Source organism: Camelus ferus, chromosome 7 (genome assembly GCF_009834535.1).
Source record: "Camelus ferus isolate YT-003-E chromosome 7, BCGSAC_Cfer_1.0, whole genome shotgun sequence".
NCBI lineage: Eukaryota > Metazoa > Chordata > Mammalia > Artiodactyla > Camelidae > Camelus > Camelus ferus.
Window position 1 is genome coordinate 8,703,267 of NC_045702.1, and position 14,213 is coordinate 8,717,479.

The 14,213-nt window shown below is 41.5% G+C and overlaps 1 protein-coding gene and 1 non-coding gene across 2 annotated transcripts in view; both read left to right on the top strand.

Moving 5' to 3' along the window:
• The window catches only part of AHCYL2 (adenosylhomocysteinase like 2), a 143,552-nt gene extending 132,130 nt beyond the window's left edge, over window positions 1–11,422 (top strand). The window contains 6 exon segments of the mRNA XM_032484362.1: window positions 4,013–4,089; window positions 4,091–4,241; window positions 6,123–6,191; window positions 6,314–6,392; window positions 7,880–8,000; window positions 8,397–11,422. Coding sequence (XP_032340253.1) covers window positions 4,013–4,089; window positions 4,091–4,241; window positions 6,123–6,191; window positions 6,314–6,392; window positions 7,880–8,000; window positions 8,397–8,403 — 504 coding nt within the window. The 3' untranslated portion in view covers window positions 8,404–11,422.
• Window positions 368–471, top strand: LOC116665147. Its single transcript, XR_004321710.1, has one exon. It is a non-coding gene; the product is annotated as a U6 spliceosomal RNA (small nuclear RNA).
• Window positions 11,423–14,213: the final 2,791 nt, after the last annotated feature.

Sequence of the window (14,213 nt, forward strand, 5' to 3'; positions counted from 1 at the left end):
GAAAATGTTAAATTACTCAACCTTGGATGGTAGTGTCACAGGGCATGTAAAATGAAATTTAAGGAAAGAGCAGGCTCAACTAATCATTGAATGCAGAATGATCATTCACTACTTAGCAAATTTGTATTGAGTACTTGCTCTGCTCTGTGCGAAGTACTAATTGGCTGAAGAAATAGCAGTGAACAATATGCCTACTTTCTTGCTTACATTCTAGTGTGGGAAACAGTTACTAAGTAGACAGTTATCGTCAGTTAGTGCCTAATACTGAAGAATAGCAGAAGGGTGAGGACATTGAGGAACCTATCTAGTTAGAGTAATCAAAGAAGGTATCTTTGAGGAGGGAACATTTGAACAAAAACCTGAATGAGTGCTTGCTTCAGCAGCACGTATGCTAAAATTGGAAGGATACTGAGATTAGCATAGCCCCTGTGCAAGGATGACACATAAACTCCTGAACCATTTCATATTTTTAAGGACCACTGCATTCTGGCAGAGAAGCCAGTGGGGTGGGGGCAGCGCAATCATCTCCCTGGAGGGCAAGCCTTTGTGAACCTCTACAGCCCCCTGCCTAAAGCATCTGGCAGCCCCAGACCTGCCCATGGGGGTTGCAGACTGCTCGCTTCCTTCCAGACCAGAAGGGCTGGGGGGATCCCAGCAGGGAGAGGGCAGGCCCTTCACCCTAGTTGCCAAACAGCCCCCCACCCCACCCTGGACCTTCCTCCTCCTCCCTCCATCCCTGATGGTTCTGGCTTCCCAAACCACTTTTGACCTCCTGATTCCTCTTGGGTTGAAGCAGACCAAGTCCCCCCCCAGGCACTGCTGTGGGGGGGGCTGTATTTAACGACGCCTCAATTCCCCATCTGTTCCTCCCCTTTCCCATGCTGCCAACTTCTAACCACAATAGTGACTCTGTGCTTGTCTGTTTAAAAAAAAAAAACAAAACTTGAATGAATTGAAGGAGCAAGCCATCTGAGCATTCTATTCAGAGAGAATGGTTAGTTAAAGACCATGAGGTAGAAATGTCCTTGATGTGTTTGAGGAACAGAAAAGATGCCACTGAGAATAAGAGGCAGCAAGGAGGTAGCAGGTGACTTTATACACCATGCTATGGACTTTAGATTTTATTCTGGGTACAAATGATGCCATTGGAATGTTTTGAGCAGGTGACTGACAAAACCTGACTTATGTTTTTAAAAATTACCCCAGCTGTTGTATGAAGAAAACACTCCTGGAGCTTGAGTGGTCATAGGGACGATAGGAAGCTCTTTCAGTATTTCCAGCAACAGAAAATGGTAGCGTGGATTAGCTGGGTAAACAGTGGAGGTGACAAGAAGTGAAGGTAGGACCAGTGGGATTTGCTAAATAAATTGGATGCAGAGTGTGATAAAAAGAGAGGAGAGTCATTGTAAGTTAACTCAGCCCAAGCTGCAAAGGAGAATGATCTGGTAAATTTTTATCCAGATATTTTTAGTAATCAAAAATTTTAGGGTCTTTTTTGTTTGAAATATATAGTTTACCTAACCTTGAGATACTGACTGCAGCATTTTTAGGAAGGAATAGCTCATGGAAAACATCAGTCATTTATGTATTTTTTTCTGAGAAATGATACCATGAATACTTACGGAACCTGCAATAGGAATTGTGCTCTTAGCTGCCTTTTGGCAAGCCTTTCACATACTTCCTTTCTCTTGAAAAGAGACCTGCTTACCCATATGTATCACACAGACAGCCTGTATGATTGTCAGCTTCACGGCTCAAGTAGTTAAACCATTATGTGCACATGCTTTAAAAGTTTTTGCCAGCTGAAGAATTACAACCTGAGACTTGCTGCTGACTCTGTGCTTCGCAGGACCAGAACCACAGTGGGAGGTACACCTAGTTGGGGAAAGGAGTGGGCTTAGGGAACCTGTTTCCTGGTAGATTGCTTAGTGATTGTAAATCCACAGAAAAGACAATTGGATGTCTTTAAGAGAAATTCCTGTAAAACTGTGCTAGCCAACGAAAACCCTTCTCTCAAGGAGTGTAACTGCCAAGTAGACTTTAATAGGTTATTGGGGCTGCTTGGGCAGTGCTAGAGATAACCAAGTTTCTCTTCAAACCCCATTTTAAACCCTCAGGTCTTTTGCTTGCATCATAGCCATCCCAGTGCTCTAGTAAACCACCTCTACTAAGCATTGATTATTTTATAATGTTCATAGGAAGTGCCCTTTCCTTGATTCCACCGTATCTTTTTTTCCCAGGAAATCCTTCCTAAGACGGGAGATTTTGTTAATCATTGTGCCATCTCTTTACTCCCAGTCACCAAGATTGCTTGTCCAATGGAAGATTAGGAATGTGAAACACTAAGAACTTGAAATCCTTTAAAGTCCCATCATCTCAATAAAAAATTGTCAGTGTCACCAAGAAGTGTCTCTTGGCTCTACATGGTTATGGTCCTTCATGATATTTCTAAAGGCTGAATAATTTACTTTGTATGTCCTTAACTTCCCAAAATGGTCTGTTTGCTAAAATTCTTTTAAACTTTATTTACAGTGTTTATTTGTAAAATTTCTTTTTTAAATTCTAATTTTAAAGTAATACTTGCTTAGTTTACAGTTCAAACTATAAATATGTTTAAAGTAAGAAATTAAAAATTCACGAAATTGAGATTATAGTATGTTATTTCTGCAACTTGATTTTTTTCACCTAACAACGTATGGTCTTCATGTTAACACATACAGATCTACTTCTTTATTTGTTAAGAATTGCATGCTATTCTGTTGTATGGAATTATCCTGATTTACCTAGACATTTCCTTGTTGACTTACATTTTTGCTATTACAAATAATACTGGGTTGAATATTCTTGGGCACTTACATTTCTGAACTTAAGCAACTACTTCCATAGGATAGAGCCTTAAAAGTGAATTTGTTTAGTTAAAGATTAGGTGTATATAAAATTTTGTTAGCCCAGTTGCCCTTTAGAAAAGTTGAATCAATTTATGAAACTTGACATCTCAAGAGATTTTATATTTCTCATCTACCTAATAAAGAAGTGGTCCAGACCACTAATAAAGTTCTGAATATAATGAAATATAATTATATGCCTGTCTTTCCCACTAGATTGGGAGGATACAGTCCCTGTCCGTAAATAGCTCACAGTCCAGGGGAGGAGTCCACAGTCTTATCTATAATAGTGCGTTTGCTACAATGCCTAGAATATAATGTGTACTCAGTAAGTGATTATTATATAACTAAAGTGTTTCTCTTTATTTATCTGCAAACTACTATTTGGCAGGACTTCTCAGTTTTACCAACTTGAGCCAGTGGGTAGTCAGAGTACAGACTCCTTTTCTAATTTAGGCATTGCCTCTTGGAAGAAGAAAGTTATTATCTTAAGTCTAAACCCTGTGACTGTTGTTTGATTGCTGCTGCTGATAAACTTAACATTTCTTCTCTTGTTCTCGGAATATACAATATACAGAAATGGATGGAGGGTGAGCCACCAGGAGCTTTACTCCACCATTAAGCATTTCTTTAAAGGCTACCTCACGTTTGCACTTAGGTCACAAAGCTTCTGATCTTTAGGGTGAACCACCATCATTGAGAAGGTGGAACCTGGGACACTGGGACATGAGGGCAGAACCTTGGGCCCCGGCATGCTACCTGTAGGACATACAGCCTTCTCTAACTAATCTCACTCAGCTCTGACACTCCTTTTCTCTGTGTCCCTTCAGCACTTATGTATTCAGTTTGCACTGTATTAATCTGCACTTGTTTGCATGTTGCTTTGTAAGTATTAAAGGCTTTTATCCCCTCACATATGTATTGTTTTGTGTCCCCAACTACAGTACAAGGTTTTTGAAGGCAGAAACCATGTCTTTGGTTTCTTTTGTATTTCCCATAGCACCTTTTACTGTGCTCAGCAGTCAGTGGGCGTACAGTATATGTTGTGGAATGACATCCTGAGTGATCCCTCCCTGGCTGGGCCTAAGATTAAATTCCCTGAAATGGAACAGTCCTAACCAACCCAGGACAGGTATTCTCCATCTGGCATGTTGGTTGCTCTTTTCGACTTGCTATTTGAAATGGCTCCCTTCAGCATCTTTCGATCCAGAAAGGGGCTTGGCATGGCTGATGGTATCCTTGCTGTCTGTGTTCCAGGCGAGTCTGCGGACACCAGAACTGACCTGGGAGCGAGTGAGATCCCAAGTTGACCATGTAATATGGCCTGATGGCAAGAGGATAGTATTGCTGGCAGAGGTAAGACCTGAGGCTGGTAAGAGAGATTCACCCCTGACCGGAGAGACTGCAGTACCCAGGTCCCCTCCTCCTCATGTTCTCCCATCCTTTCTGCATCTCTTAAGCACAAGCTTAACTACTTTACCAATAGATTTTACATCTAACTATGAAAGGTCTTTTCATTCAGCAATTAAGAAACTATTTTGGTTCCCCACTTTTCACCAATTATCCTGTCTCTCTATGTCACTCTGCAGGTTGAGTCAGATAATGACTATTACTGTGGAAAGAATTAACAGATAGAACCAATGCCACTTTGAGTGATGCTTACAAAGAGATAATGTCATTTGTGGGATGGTTTAATCAGTAAGCACAAAGTAGATATTCCTGACTGTGACTCAGACAATCTTAAGCAAACTCTGGGAAGGTCATGTCTTTGCTAATAGATCCCCTGTTTTTGAGTGTCCATTCCCCTAAGCTGAGCCAGAAGTATAGTAGATACCCAGCTATATATCGGTTGTGTGGCTGATACTTCCCTCTCAGCTTCTTCTAGCTCAGCCTTACTCTTGACTTTCTTTCCACTTAGACTTCCATGTCAATATTTAGCCACTTTTCCTTTCTTGACAGTGTCTCTTCCCTGTCCTAGATTCCTGACAGCTCTAACACTGCCCTCTGTTTTTACCTTGATACTTTCTCTTCTTCAGGGAAAGATACCAAGATAACAAGGAGGATAGTAATACTTTCCTTGAGTTTTGATTTTCATTGTTTTTTTCAATTAAAGAAACTGAATATGAAAATGTAAAGCATATACTGTCTTCATCTAGGGATGCTTAAATTTATGTTTGAGTATTTTTCCTGTTCTCTTCACCTTTCCTCACCTTATCTCACCTTCTCAAAGACTTCAGGGCATCTGTAAAGAAGGATGTACAGGGAGGGAATGGGCAGGTTGATAAATATTCATTAATTGCTTTAATGTCAGCCCACTGTCTGATGACTTATTGCTAGTTGCCCTGAGAGGTCCCTGTCTAGCAATTTTGGTGACAAAAGCAACTAACACAGTTAGTTTTGTTTTTGGCTACTATGTTGAGCAAAAAAGGTAATCAAGCTTCCTCGGAAATAAAGTAGGAAAGGATGGCATTGGAAGAAGTTTCTAGTCCTTCTAACTCTCTGAGTCACCCGCTCGAAATACATAGCTGTCCTGGATTCAGGAGAACCAAATTGAGGAAGAGGCACAGAAATCCTTACAGCTTCCTAAATCAAAATATATCTCCATCACAACCTGGAGAGATTGTCCTTGGATTTGACCAGATCATTGTTTAGGACAGCTTTTCAAAGGAATAGCAATGCATCAGAAGGAAGATATTCTGTTGTAGAAAATAGAAAATTCAAGAGAAATACACCCTTCCTTGGCATAAGCCTCAGGGTCATGTGACCATTTCTAGTTCTTTCTTTTTCTCTCTCTTTTTTTTTTAATTTAGAACTATCAGATTTTACTTCATCTGATATCTTTCAAAAAGTTATAATTTTAATGTTAGCAAAAAAAAGTTACTTCCTATCATTTCATTAAAAAGAAAAAAACTTTTCTGTAGCCAAAGATTCCTATTTTTGAATTACAGTCCTGCAAGGCACATACAGAACTCACCTCCTTCAAAACATACAGAAGATATACCCCCTGAAATAGTCCCAGAAATCTTTTAACTTATTACCTTCATCAGATTTTCCAGAATTTTGTTAACATTTCGCTTAAATGTCAATTGATTCATTTCCATTGGTTGAATACCTGATTTTTGTCCAGCATAGTAGTTGGGAAGTATTTAGAAAATGGCAGTGGTGTTCTTCCCTCACTTCTCAAAGCCAAAGACTTCATCTAACCAACCCATTTGTGTGTCACGCCTTGCCCTCTAGGGCCGTCTGCTGAACCTCAGCTGCTCCACAGTGCCTACCTTTGTGCTCTCCATCACCGCCACTACTCAGGTAAGGCCCCCACAGTGGGGAAGCAGTGGGCTGGAGAGGGTCATTAGCCCATCAGGGTTTCATTTGGTAAGAGGTGGGTTGCTGTGAATGGCATGTCAGCATCCGTCTCTCTGCTTTTCTAGGCTCTTGCCTTGATAGAGCTCTACAATGCTCCTGAGGGCCGCTATAAGCAGGATGTCTACCTGTTGCCCAAGAAAATGGGTAAGCTTGAGCTATTCTATCCCCATCCTTACCAAGAAGTTCAGAGTCAGGGGCTAAATGAAGTTTGGGGGCATTATATTTCTTAGAGATAGAAAAAAGGTATCTTCATCTTATAAAGTAGGAGCTAGAATTCCTAGATTCCAGCCCCAGTTGATTTGTCACATTTTTCAAACGGGTTACCCTAAGCAAGTCACAACACTGTGCTGTGATTTAGTTTACCTGCCTGTGAATTTTAAGGATTTTCCCAAAGTGTCTATTATACAAGAAAAGAATCTCAAAGGAAAAAAAAAAAAATATCCTCCCCACAAGAGAGAAAATCGTCTCCTACCTTGTGACATCTGACTGGTTCCAGCTCTAGGCTGCCAGATAGCCTCTACCAAACTGTTCTCAGACCAAGAAGACTTTCATTCTACGCCTTCTAACACTGACCCTGTTGTTTCAGGCCAAAGGAAAGACTCTGAATAGCTGCTGTTAAGAGTGTAGTTGTGTGGCTGTTTTGTATAAGAGAAATATTAAACTGTCTTAAATTTTTAAGGAGCTTGCCTCAAGCACCTGAACTGATAACAGTGTGTTTATAAACTCCTGAGCCAAAGATCAGGGCATAAATCAGCTTCTAGTTTTGTTTTGCTTTAGCATTAAAGGCATAGCAACTGTTAGAAGTTGGCAACATATTCTCCCTTTAAAAGGCACTTTGGAAAGATATTTTAAAAAATAGAACAGTCCATATTCTGACTGAATGTATAATTAAGTTAGAGAGACCAGACAAATACATAGGAAATGACACAAAAATTCTGAATAATATGTATTCAGGTAAGAGAAGGTAAATAGAAACCCATAAGAGCTAAGAGTGGTGAAAGCAAAGCAAACAGTGTCGTGTCCTTAGTCACTCCTTTCAGATTTCCGCAGGTGTTAGTGTTTCTTTCTTTCTTTCTTTCTTTCTTTTTATAAAGCTGTTAATGAGTTTTCTTATTTATTTATTTTTTTGAGGAAGGAGGTAATTAGGTTTATTTATTTATTTTTAGAGGAAGTACTGGAGATTGAACCCAAGACCTTGTGCATGCTAAGCATGTGCTCTAGTACTTGAGCTATATCCTCCCCCCAGGTGTCTGTTTCTGAGTGACCCAAAGTATAGGGTTCAAGGTAGAACTACAGTTGGAGCTTCTCGCTTTTTAGACCCCCCCTACTCTCCCATCCTTTATTTTAGACTCTAAGGCCTATTGTTTCTTTCACATCTCCCTCACTTTTCTGGGGAGAAGGAAAGGTTCAGGGCTGAAACAGCTTGTAAGGAAGAAATGTTAGGACTTTGAAAAGCACTGAGCTTAGGCTCAAGCAACCATTCTTAGAATTGAGATCCAGTAAGCAAAAGTTGAACATTTTTTCATTTAGCTCCAAGAATTAGAAGGCGCTTTCCAACTTTTTAAGGCTGAAGAGGATTGCTAGACAAGAGGCTTGAATGCTTATTCCAGGTCTTTTGTGGTCTATTCCAGATGAGTATGTGGCCAGCCTACACCTGCCCACCTTTGATGCCCACCTGACCGAGCTGACAGATGAACAGGCCAAGTATCTGGGACTCAACAAGAATGGGCCCTTCAAGCCCAATTACTACAGGTGCCTTGGGCTCCCCAGAAAACTGGGAAGCCTGGGTAGTGAAGAGCTTCCTGCACTGGAATTGGTCTTTGCAGCCATTACCATATTTACATGAACTCAGAAAAATAAACCCACTCCCCATCACTGCCCCCTGTAAAGGACTCTTTGAGGTCTTCTCCAGACATTAAATAGTGTTCCTTTTCCTGAATTTGCCATTTCATCTTCTTGATATAATATTCATCTCTATATGGAGAAATCCTGGCCTTTTTCATTGATGTGAAAAAGTCCATTTAGCTCCTCTCACCATACACTGCAGAAAAGTCCCTGCCTCCCCGTTACACCTTTAGGCAGGTTCTTCATGTCCCAGCATCCCCACAAGCTGATAACATCCAGTCTCATCTTTATTTTTCCCTACAGGTATTAAGTTCCTGTAACTCAAGCCAGAAGAAGTTTTAAGGAATAGAACTCCAAGTCTTTTCTCCACTCCTATACAGGAAAGAACCCAGCAAGCTGCTTCTCCAATCAGCTGCCCGCCGTGCTCATCCTGTATGTTAGATTATTTATTTATTAAAATCCAGAATCCTGTGCCTGTCGCCTTGGCCTAGAGTGTGGTTGCTGCCCCAAGGGCTGTAAGAGCCACAGAGGACAGGCTGAGAAAGGAAAGAAATGGGGTAGCTGCTCCCAGTGCGTCTTTCGAATGATTCCCCATTGACTCTGAGTCCTCAGCATTGGTCAGTATTCTCTCGTCCAGGCTCAGGAGTTAGTCCATGGATTCCAGATTCCTTGTTCTCTGGGGGTTTTCTGGAATAAGTTTTTAACAGCTGCCTTTCTCAGCTTTGGCCCTTCCCTAGGTGAGGCCTTTTGGAAACCACTGAATTCATTTGGCCTGGGTTCCCAGCCTTGACCATCACTATCACTGCCTTCTTTATACAATGGCTGGGAAGGAAGGAGTGTTGTGGCTTTGGCAGCTACACCAAAAACTCAGCTCTGCCTGTACTTGCTGTGGGTCTCCTTCCTTACCCGGGACTCCTTTCTTCTTGAATATTTATGTCCATTTTAACACTTTCAGGTTCCAAGAGGAATGTGCCCCTATTATTTCCTCAGCAGCTCTGATGTTTGTCAGACATTTGTTTTGCTGTCTTCATAACCCAGCTAACCTCTGCTCAGGAAGTGGGGGCCAGCCCCACGGGAGCCTGTAATTTTACTTCCTTGTCATTTAACTGGATAGTTTCCCGGGAAGCTCCCTCCAGATTGGCACTGTCTCATAAAAGGAGGCTTGTTGTGAAACACTGCTTCCTGAAACTTCCTCCTATTGCCTAAAACTTTCTGAAACTGAGCAGGAAAAGGCTTACCTTTCAAGGGATTTGGGAGTGCAGGACTTTGGAAATGGGACAGGTCTTTCAGGCCCACAGCTCAATACCCTAAAGAAGCAGAATGTATTTATTTGTCCCCTGGGAAGGGCTTTGCAGCTTAACTGAGTAGGCTATACAGAGATGACACTGTCAACTGAATCCAGATAATCAAAGCTAGTTTGACTAGTTTGAACCTCATCGGACATTCATCCCTTTGGTCATTGCCATTGATGAAACTGAAATCTAATGTCTCTGCAATTTGGTCTGTCGTCTTTCTTCTCTGCAGGCATATCTTTTTATGTTCTGGCCTCTTCCATCTTAAGATTCTGTATTTCAGAGAGGTAGTTTTTTGAACAACTCCACCATTACAAAAAATTTATAATGTGAGCAGCCTGAAATTTTGTATCCCACCTAAGAATTGGATTCCTTTTGGAGACTGACCTATTGGTCTTAAGGGTTCCATTGGGACCAGATTGGTTCTAGGAGTTAAGTCTGGAGTGGCCCTAGGAATCTTGGATGAAATGAGCCCTTTTTTCCCCTGCCATCCCTATTTAATACTTGAAGTTTTGCTTGTTTTTCCATTTTTTTCTATCATGGTTTGCTTCAAAGTCTCAAGACCAGGGTGACTCAAGGAAACACCAAACCACCCAGGATCACTATAACCTTCTGCTCCTCAGTTTCCACCTTCTCCAGCTTCCCCTGGTCTTCACATATATCCTGAGCTAGTCTGGAAGTGACCTTCCTTTTGGAGGTAGGGAGGTGGGCCTTAGGTAAATGGCTCTTTGCCTCATTAAATAGCATACTGGCTCAGCCCATAGAATCTGGTTCATCAGAGACCTATGTCTTAGCGAGTACTAGAAAATTGCCACATACATGGCTGTATTCTTTCATAAAGAAGATCATAAAGGCTGAAAATTCCACCAGGGCTATTGCAGTTCTTCCTTTTGCCTTCCCAGTTCTGATTTTTGTATTAACTGAATCCCTTTAGCAGAAGATTCAGAAAATGAGATTTGTAGCTCATCTTACATCCAGAGTAGAATCCATTAGGCAGATATCTGGACTCCAGCCTATTATGTTTTAGGCCAAATATCACAGCCTGCTGTTTCTCAGCAAAGCCTGGCTGCCTGTGGTGCTCACTCTGCTGGTCCTGACAGAGCAAGCTCTGCCTTGCAGTAGTGAAGAGACCCATTCCAAATGAACAAGGAGCCACACTGGGCTTCTAGGTTAGGTTGCCAGTGTTGCTACCCATGGTGAGGTATTTGCCTCTGAATTTCAGGGGATCCTGAGTCACCAACCATTAAGGAAAAGGAGGTCCAGGCCTCCTGAGTATTTGGGTTCTACCTTGGTGTTGGAATTTGGTCATTATTCTCTCTGCCCTTGTAATCAGAACAAAGATGTCATCTTCCCTCAAGCTCTCACCTTAGACGCATCCTAGGTATCTGGAAGCATGGGAAAGACTTTTTATATGTGGCCCTGGCCTGTAGGGATTCTTACCATTTTCTCTACAATGAATTTGTGCTAGTTTTCAAGGTCTTTTTTGCCTTCTTAAAGGAAATATTCAATTTTCTTTTTCTCACTAAAAAAAAAAAAAAATAAATATATAAAGATATCTGGTCTACCTTCCCTCTGCCCTCCTACCTCCTTGTCTTCCCTTCCCATATGAGCACGGCTCCCCATGGCCACATACTCTTGCAAAGCTTTTTTGCTGCTTGGCTTTTCTCTGAACAGATCTGAAATCGCTGCTCCTGTGGTTTTCTCAAAATTAACTTTGTCCTGGTTTTAAAAGAGAAATCAAAATGCATTGTTGCATTAAGCTTTTTTAATAAAGGAAAATTATGGAAAGAAACTAGGCAACACCAGCAAATTATATGTGGACAAGTTCTAAACTCTATATACGTACGTACATACTATATATATATATAAATAATCATCTAGTTCTCATTGTCATCTTACTAAAAGGAAATAAAACCTCTAAGGATTGCCATTTCTGAGAGGCTCTTGGAAATCTTTATGTCTAAGTGATTGGATTAGATCAGCAATAATTAATTAATATGTAATCTCAAACGATAAATAAAATATTCTTAAAATGGATTATTGTCTTGAGAGTATTCCTTGCTGAACTAGGAATTCAGAGATGAGAGAGGTTTCTGGGCAACAGGCTGGAGAGCTTGCTGTAGAGCTAGGATGTGAAAAGCTGAAGCAGTTACCAATAGGCGTGTTTGAGTGGCCTTAGCTGTGAGTCTCTCATTCCATAGCGGGTCACTCCACTCATAAATACCACCCCCTGCTGCCTACCCCGTTATGTGTATAAAGAACCTGCTTTCTCAGAGCCATCACCCTGGGTAGTTGAGAGAGTACTTACAGCCTGGTCCTTGGTCCCCCAAGCCCTCTGTGTGCTGCCCTTAGCTGGAGAGCACAGGAAGCCAGCATCCCATAGTTTGGTTTGGGACCAAAGGACCCTGACACCTAACTACATCCAACCAAAGAGAAGGAAGAAATGAATCTGGCAGAGAATTCTCTCTTCAGCCAGGTTTTGCCTGACTACATCATAACCAGAGGATGAGTCCAACTGCCTGTTCTTTCTCAACTACCAGTAGAGTACTCATTTTTGAGTAGCTTTCTGATAGCCACCTTCTTTAGTTGACAACCTAAACTAGTTTGACATCATGTATGCAAAATGTTTTCTTCCCTATCAGAATTTCATGCCACTTTGAGTTCTGTTAATCTAAACCAAGGGCCACAGGGCTGGAATAGCCTGGGCAGTTGGTAATGGCTCAAAGCTGGCCCAATCTAGTTGAGGAGGAGAATGAGCCAGCTGACCGGATTTGCTTCCCTACAGCATAGCTTGACACCTTTTGTGAAGGATGGAACCTTGGGTACCTGGGTCTTAGTTTCGGGTTCACAGACTAAGCCCAGGCTGCTCACTGCTGTGTAATTTCTCTGTCTCATGGTATTGTGGAAAGAGCTTGGAGTCAGGCTGACTTGATCAGCTCTACCATTTACAAGTTGCGTGTCTTGGCCAAATTATAGAACCACTCAGAGCCTCAGCTTTCTTGCCTGTGAAACGGACAATGCTTATCTCCTAGAGTAAGGATTAAATGACTTGATTTAATGTTTAGAATACTGGTTAAAGACCCAGTAAACACTTGGTACTGCATAACTCTTTGTCTCAGTCTAGGGCCCTACAGAGCTTGCATTGTCTCATTACACCCACACGTGCTCCTGATGGGGTGAAATGGGAGTTCTGTCCTTTTCCTACTATTTTATCCTGGCTGCCCAATATCCACAAAAGCTAGGTATTTTAAGACTTCCTGCATCTTACTTTTAAGCTTTCTCATTGCCAGATGTTATCTATTTAATCACATAACTGACCTCTGTGGATTAAAGTGGCATGCTTATACAGGGACAGGGGTATGTTTGGTTCTTATAAATATACCTATTTTTACCTCCAGCCCTCTTGCCAGCAGCCTCAGAATACCTGATCTTTGGGACAAGGGAAAGTGGTAGCGTAAGTTTAAAAATAACTCAGCTCTGAAGCCATCTCTGCAAGATGTAGACCAACACCTAATTAGCTCTGAGGTATATTTATGGGTACCTCTGTGGTCAATGGTATTGATGGATGCCACTTCTTTGTTGAGAAATAAACTAAGAAAAAAAAATGCGTGTGTGCCAATTCCATGGCCTATAATTTCAAAGTTTTCAGTTAATCTGTGGTTTCTTGTTATTTCATCCAGTAGTTGTTTCCAGATATCGTCTTCCTTATGACACGCTCTAAAAGTCTGGGCCTATAATGGTCAGATAGGTGTCTGATGTTTACTGTCTCCCATTCCACTGCAGTGTGGAAAAGAACCTGGATTGAAGTCGCTCCTTGTGTTGATTTTTGCAATCTCCAGAGCACCATTTTTTTAACCCCTTTTCTCAAAATGAAGCCAGATGGAGCTCTAGGCTCAGCAAAAGGCTTTATATAGAGGCCAGAGGGCATGGAGAGTTGTCCCCAATACTACTCCCATTTGATGATCTCTGGACTCCCTCTGCCCTAAGGATAGGTCAAAAAAGGAACAAAGCCTCAAAAGTGGCCACTCCTGTCTGTCACCACTGTTGGGGTTCCTGCTGATTGACTAGGCTCACAAAAAAGAATATGAAATTCTGGGCTTGTCAATCCTAGAGAGTTGACTGCTTAGGAGGAGAGGTATTGGGAAGAGTAGAGGTAGAAAAATTAAATTCTTTCATTAAGAGACCCTAATGGGCTGTGCTGTGGCAGGTTTACCACGCTGAAGCAGTGATGAGCTAGGCGTGGGTTGTGAATTTGAAAGCAGAGTGTGAATCTTTAAGAGTTTAACAAAATTATACCCTGAAAAATTTTCCAAAATCAAATAATTTAGGCCTTGAGCCAGGGACTTTCTTGGAAATTCATTATCAATTCAATTCTTTAAGCCAGTGGGTCTCAACCAGAGACAATTTTGCCTCCTAGGGAACATTTTGCAGTATCTGGAGACACTTTTGGTTGTCACAATTGGGGTTGGGGGGGGGACGTCCTGCTAGCATCTAGTGAAGAGAAGCTAGGGATTCTACTAAACATCCCATAGTGTACAGGACAGCCCCCTACAAGTAATTTTTCAGTTGATAATACAGAAGAAACCCTGTGTTAAACATACATAAACGAGATATAAACAAATGAACAAAAGCTACTTTCAAAGAGCTTATAGCCAGGTTGAGGGTGTGGGTGGGAATGAGAAAGGAAAGGGAAAATGGTGGGTTGGTATAGTAAGGAGATGTGGAAGACTAGGGATAGAAAGGAACTCAGAAATCTCCAGAGTGCTCGCCGCTCTCTCCACTCTTCTTTTATGTGTCACCTACTAATTAGCAGAGGAAACTGTGAGGG